This window comes from Nicotiana sylvestris, chromosome 12 (genome assembly GCF_000393655.2).
Source record: "Nicotiana sylvestris chromosome 12, ASM39365v2, whole genome shotgun sequence".
NCBI classification, from domain to species: Eukaryota; Viridiplantae; Streptophyta; class Magnoliopsida; order Solanales; family Solanaceae; genus Nicotiana; species Nicotiana sylvestris.
The window spans coordinates 217,720-225,003 of record NC_091068.1 but is presented as its reverse complement, the minus strand read 5'-3'; the positions used below and the strand labels follow the sequence as shown (position 1 = coordinate 225,003).

Here is a 7,284-nt window from a genome sequence, read left to right as displayed (position 1 = left end):
CTAGAATTCGGCTCAATTTTCTAATTTTCGTGCACAATAACCCACGCCTTCAACATGGGCCCAGGCGACCGGACCTTAATCGCCTAAAATTTTCCAACCCATCAAAGACGACCTAAGGAACAATAGACACTGCCTCGGCATGATCTTTCCTTGTTATCGGTCATTTTAGGGCCATAAACCTGGAATTCCGCCTGATTCCCAGATTTTCGGATGCTATAGTCTATGCTTTCTACATGGGCCCGAGCGACTTAACTCGGATCGCTTAAAATTTTATCGGGCCATCAGAAACGATCTAAGAAACAATAGCCACCGTCCTAGCATGACTGTTACTCCATTTTGGCGTTTTAGGGCCATAAACTGAAATTTCGTCTGATTCCTAATTTTTCATGTGCCCCACGCCTTCTGCATGGACCCGAGCGACTGGACCCGGATCGTCTAAAAAATATTTTTGGTCCATCAAAAATGACCTTAGGAACAATAATCATCACCTCGCCATGACCGTTCTTCCTTTTTTTGAGTTTTAGGGCTATAAAACTGGAATTTCGTCCTATTCCCATATTTTTGTGTGTTATAACCCACGCTTTTTGTATGGACCCGAGCTACCAGATCCGAATTGCCTAATATTTTTCTGGCTAGAAAAAGGACCTAATGAATAATAGTTGTGGCTTCAGCATGAGAATTCCTCGTTTTCTAGCATTTTAGGACGAAAAAAACTAGAATTCGATCTGATTTCCAAATTTTTGGGTGCTACAATCCACGCCATCTGCATGAATCTGGTAGCTCGGGCCCATGCAGACGATCTAGTAGCCCAGATCGTCTAAATTTTGCGGGGCCATTAAAAATGACCTAACGAACAATAATCATGGCCTCTACATGACTGCTCCTCCTTTTTTGGAATTTTAGAGCTAAAAACTGGAATTGTGGTCGATTTTCAAATTATTGTGTGCTATAGTCCACGGCATCTGTATGAATTCAGGCTACCGGATCAGAATCGTCAATAATTTTTTGGGCCATCAAAAATGACCTAATGAACAATAATCACGGCTTCGACATGACCGCTCCTCATTTTTTGGCATTGTAGGGCCAAAAAACTTTAATTCGGGTCGATTTCCAAATTTTATTGTGCTATAGACCATGCCATTTGCATGAATCTGGGCTACTGGATTCGAATCGCCTAAAATTTTGACCTAGTGAACAATAGTCATGGCTTTGTCATGGTTGTTCCTCATTTTCTTGCATATAGGTCTGAATATTCTGAAATCGGGCCGATTTCCAAATTTTCTAGTGCTATAGTACATGCATCTGCATGAATTCGGGCTACCGAATTCGAATCGTCTTAAATTTTGTAGGGGCATAAAAAATGACCTTATGAACAATAGTCATATCTTCGGCATGACCATTCCTCATTTCTTGGCAATTTAGGATCAAAAAATTAGAATTTCAACCGATTTCCAAATTTTCGTGTGCTCTATGCCATTTGCATGAATGCGGGATGCCGGATCCGAATCGCCTAAAATTTTGCGGCGCTATAAAAAAGACCTAATGAAAATAATAGTCACGATTTTTTTGGTATTTTAGGGCTAAAAAACTGGAATTCTAGTCGAGTACCAAATTTTCATGTGCTATAGTCTACACCATTTGTATGAATCCGAGCTACCGGATCCGAATCACCTAAAGTTTTGCGACGCTAGCAAAAATGACCTAATGAACAATAGTCATGGCTTAGGCATGATTGTTCCTCATTTTCTAGCATTTTAGGGTCACAAAGTTGGAATTCTGCCGATTTCCAAATTTTTCGGTGCTATAGTCCATGCCATCTGCATGAACTGGATCCAAATCGCTTAAAATTTACCGGGGCCATCAAATATGACCTAATGAAAAATAGTCATGATTTCGGCATGACAGTTCCTCGTTTTTATTATTTTATGGCCAAAAAATTGAAATACCGATTTTGAAATTTTTTGTGTGCTATAGTTCACACCATCTGTATGAATCCGGGCTACCGAATCGCCTAAAATTTTGCGGGGTCATAACTAATGAGCAATAATCATGGTTTCGGTATGACCGTTCCTCATTTTTTGGCATTTTAGGGCCAAAAAATTAAAATTCAGGCCGATATCCAAAGTATAATTCACACCATTTGCATGAATCCAGATTAGCGAATTCGAATAACCTAAAAATTTGGCAGGATCATAAAAATTGACCTAATGACCAACCGTCACAAACAAATGAAAATGTGAGGTAGGGGTGTTCAAACCCAACCGGAAAACCGCACCAAACCGATTAAAAAACCTGACTAGGTTTGATTTGATTTGGTTTGGTATTGAGTAAAAACCCGAACCAAACTGACATATAAATATATAATTTTTTGTATATACTTTTAAGACTTTGTATTGAATTTTCTTTAAAAATTATAGAAATATTTGAGATCCACTCATCGGATGGAGTAATATATAATAGCACTGTGAAGTGCATTCATTTTTATTTACTATAATAATGAGTTGTATCACTTTCTTATCAAGTGTTACTGAAATGCGTCAATCATCTCTTTATTTTACCATATTCATATGTCAAGATTTCTTATATCTTTTTCGAATTTGAAATGGCATTTCGATAATTTAAAATTAAATAGAACATATCATTATTTAGGTATCATCTTGATTTTTATGTTTAATGATTAAACTCGATTAACCTTAAAAGCGTATATTAACGAAAAATTATTGTTAGACAATTAAAAAAATAACTATCATGTGTTACTAAAAAAAATTCTCATAAGAATATTTTAATAGATCATACGTTTGTCAGTTTTTTAAAGTTTTACTAAACATATATTTATTTATCAAAATTTTATCTATAACTTTAACAAAATAAGATTGAAAAATATTCATGTAACAAAAAAGTCCAAAAAATCCGAAAAACCCGACAAAACCGAATTAATCCAAACCGATATAGTTGGTTTGATTTGGTTTTGACAAAAACCGAACCAACTCGGTCCATTTACACCCCTAATGGGAGGAATACATCTTATAATATGGTTACACTCCAGCGTCTAGTAAAAAAGTATTCACCATCTCCCACGAATATCAAATGGCAGATGTGTTCCCATAAAACCAGTAACTTGGAGTGAACATGGCAAGAGAAATTAGTTCAACGATTATCTTGTTCCAATGCAACATCTGAAATAAACTACAGTCACAAGACATCATCAAGTTCCTTACAACGTAAAGATAATGAGAACTCAATCACTTGAAAAGAATTTTAAGGGCAAAAGAATTGTGAACTCAACTCTCTTCGGATCCCTATGAAAGTTACACAATCATGTACAAAATCAACAATCTACTATCCTACAACTACTAACTTCTCCTAAGGTTACACTCTTCGAAAAGAATGTCTTCTAACAAGTAAGCTAGTACTATATGCATTTCGTGTTTACAATCATTTCTACAGTGAAACAAACATACAAGCTTACAAGATAGACGGCTTCAATAAGTTCTGTGCATATGCTGCAAATTTTCATGCATCCTAAACTTGGGTTTTCTCAGGTTGCCGAGAAACTTCCTTATCAGCAAAGTGAAGGAGCCTTCGAAGCCTTAATACCATGTCACAATGAAAAGGCAAAGCAGATCTTCTCTCCAAGTATGCTGGACTTACAGTCATCCATGATAAAGCATGGAGCTCTGCAGCTATGTTCTCGAGAATCAAGTGAGTCTCTACTTCAACGTCTCTCGTTTCTGAGCTTGCACCCCTTCCCCCAACCTTGCCGACACCCTTCAAGAATTTTTCCTGGATGATGTTGCTGCCACCATAGTAATCAACGAGCCCGACAGAAAGAACTGAGGGCCATTCCTCTTTAGAGATGCCCCTTGCATCTCTCCTCATTGTAGGTACTGCTTTTGAAACCACAAAACCAGTTGAAAGAGGGATAGCACAGCCCTTGCTGTGGAGAAGATGGGCGAGTGGTGGTGATTCAGCAGTTAGGCAAGTGCGAAGCTGAAGACCAACAGGAGGTAGGAATCGCATATTTGGTGACGGGATTAGAATATAGGAGGTGGATGTAGAACCAAGGGACTTCACTGGAGTATAACCTTCAAGATAACCTGGCTGACTCACAACGCCACTACTTTGACTTGTCCCTGCAAATTTTACATATTCATATACGATCATACACAAGTATGAAACAGATATAACCAGGCATAAAAATGTGAACTGATGATAAATCCAAAGAATATTTTTCCATATGCTAAACACCAAACATCCCCCCCCCCCCCGAAAAAAAAAATTACCATCACAGAAGCCAATGCTTACCCCTATCCTGCTTTACTCCCTTGGTAACTCATATCCTAACCACAATTCCTTGATATTAGGCTATTCCTCCCTTGAGTTTCTCAAAAGAAAATTTTCAATACCTCCAACTAGAGAAGCAATTCTCTTGGAGTTATCTTAAAAGAACATTATGCTTACAAGTGGCCTAGTGCATTTTATTGGTTTAAGTATTTAAAAATAACATCTCCTTTACAGTCCATAGCATAAGAGATTCCAGAAGAAAGGCAAGGAGCTTTAACTCAATCAGAGAAAAAAGGGAATCAAAACCAAAAGAAAATGGGAAAAGACAACACCTACCATGACTCACTATATCTGCTTGGAACATAAGCTGTAAGGAATGATCAATTGAAACAGAGACAAAACTAATGCTTTGCACCCATTGAAGTAAACCCCTCGAGTTGTCCACCATACCCTGTCCGCCAATTAACTGCTTCCTTGTGGATGGTTGCCCCATGCCACCTTTCATGAAAGAGGAAACCTTTGAGTGAGGACTGTACAATGGACTAGGGGAGGAAGGAAGTGCTCTTTCCTGAATCAGACCTATTTCCTGTTGCTGCAAGGATGCCCCATTACTACTTGCCGACATTCCATCAGGCACGGATCGTCTTAGCTGCAGAGACCATTTCTTCACCTCAGATCCCCCAATTGCATACAGGGCTTTTTGCCATTCTGCGTCCAGAAAATTGCATTAATAAGATTAGCAACTTCAGCAACATTACAGATGAATGATCAACCAAGCAGACACTTTATTCTAGTCCCTCAAAAGCCAGCAAGTCAATGGCATCAAAATTCAAAACCAGTGAGGATCGTAAAGCAACAATCGTAACAATAAGCAGAAGATATTGATAGGATATGTTTACCCTGGCATTCAAGCTCAAAGAAGCTTCCAATACGTGCAATAACAAAATCCCTAGGCTTGGCAATGGCAGACTCGGGAGGGCATGCCTGAAGTATCTGGCATCCTTGCTGCAAAATTTGCACAAACAAGGATTGCAGACCTTTCGTATCCTGCCTACTACTAATTCCTCCAAATGGATATATATAATTATCAAGCAATTCTCCCCTGGAATCTGTCCATATACAAACCAGCCAGCGCCAATCCTCAGTCCATCCATAACAACAATGCAGGCTTGGAAGTGACTTTTGATGTGCAGAACCAGAGCCATCTGGTTCAGATGTTTCAGACTGTGTGTTTGGTCCAGTGTCTCCGCCACCTGAAGAAGCTGAACTCTGCATAAAATTTCCACTTGTACCATCATCTAACAAAAGCTTTGAAGATTCAGCCATTAGATTACCCGACATAGGAAATGAGAGTCCACGATCCAATGAACCTGGTTCAGCAAGAATGTAAAGGGGCTCAAACAAATAACGAACTTCATCTTGGATAGAAAAATCCCCAATTCTGTTTGGATCACATCCCAGACTTCCCCCTCTTGATGTTTGCCAGTTGTCCCAACTACCAGACCTTAGGCTAGCATCAAGTTCAGCCTCTCTCTGAAGGGAAGTTCCTATGCTTCGAGGACCAACACAGTCCTTCCACATACCTGGAACTGGGGAAGTCATTTGCATCAAGACCGGGTGAGATCTACCAGACATGGATGATGACTGAACCATGTCACTGGAGGACCCTCGAGATATTCTGCGGGCTTTGTTATAAACTGTGAAAGCAATTTCCTTTAGGACGAGAAGCTCACTCAGAGCAGGACTTGTAACCCTAAAAATTGCATCAACAGTTACAATCTGCAATACCAACTTAGGAATACAAAACCCTGAAAGTGTTAAAACATTTGAGAGTGACTCATCCACTGCTGCTGAGTAACTTAAGGCCTTCCCGACTTGATTCTGCAGTGTAGATCGCCTCTCTTTGTCTGAAGAAAGAACCACTGATCCAACAGCAATAGAAGATTCAACCACCGTCTGTAGGACCGCAAGAGGCTCAGGGAAAGGGCAAACCACGTATATCACCTGATTTGACATTCAAATATACACTCCGGTATCAGCTTCTGTGAAACAATTGGGTATCCTAAACTAATAGAAAAGAAAAAACCAGTAATTATTGACTCAGATATGCAACCAGGAGTATAAGAGCAATTTAGCCTTAGCCAAAGTTGCTTCATCTCAATTTTCAAAAATCTTGCCTTACTAATTAAGCTTCTCAAATGTTTCAACTGGTCATAATATATCCTTCTTTATATTAAGAAAACGTTTTAGCTATTGGTACGTCTAGTGAATCTCCTAGGCTTACCAATAGTACTAGTATTGTTTGTTTTTGAAATGAGTACTAGTATTGTTTCTTATTCCTGGTTCTTTATTATTACATGTTGTATCATTCGTTTCCGTTGCCCTATTACATTGTTGTTGCTATTGTTTGTTGCTTTATTTTCACTGTTCCTTGAGCCGAGGGTCTATTGGTAACAGCCTCTCCATCTTGTGAAGGTATTGGGTTTATTGTTGTTGTTGCTACGTCTAGTGAATCCAATCACTTCGTCTGCTGCTCCACTTTAGAGATTTATCACTTTTTTTTATTTGCACCGGGTGTCCGAGTCTCTTCGAGCCCTGACTACTCCTGGGGGTGCACAGGCCATCGGCAAGGAGTTTCCCGTAAGTGCACCACGGTTAATTCAGGTTTTACCCAATCCGATGGCCCTCAGAAATTGTTTGCACCCAGTGGGTTTCGAACTTGAGACCTTGAAAGGGAGCAAACCCCAAGGCTCAAGTCAATTGCCACCAGGCCAACCCCTGAGGGTTAGATTTATCACTTTTGAAGCTGACTAATCTCCTTTAACAGATATATTTTAAAAGAAAATTTTGACCCCTACATAGGACGAAACACTTATAAATGCCCCCTACTGTATTCGCCCATCCAACTAATGAGCATTTCACTAGCCTCGGGTAAGTGAGAACTACTCTACCATTGGTCAACAGAAAATACACATTGGGGTAACAATATTATAACAGACC

At 39.3% G+C, this 7,284-nt stretch overlaps 1 protein-coding gene across 3 annotated transcripts in view; it reads right to left on the bottom strand.

Annotated features, from left to right (window-relative positions):
- Nucleotides 1–3,118: 3,118 nt before the first annotated feature.
- Nucleotides 3,119–7,284, bottom strand: part of LOC104222816 (mediator of RNA polymerase II transcription subunit 13) — a 30,391-nt gene continuing 26,225 nt past the window's right edge. For 2 of the 3 annotated variants that reach the window (XM_009774129.2, XM_009774131.2), the window contains exons 21-23: nt 5,184–6,288; nt 4,621–4,992; nt 3,119–4,133 (exon numbers count right to left, since the gene is read on the bottom strand). In XM_009774129.2, coding sequence (XP_009772431.1) covers nt 3,523–4,133; nt 4,621–4,992; nt 5,184–6,288 — 2,088 coding nt within the window. In that variant the 3' untranslated portion in view covers nt 3,119–3,522. The remainder of the gene's footprint in view (nt 4,134–4,620; nt 4,993–5,183; nt 6,289–7,284) is intronic. The other variant, XM_009774132.2, reaches the window with a different exon arrangement.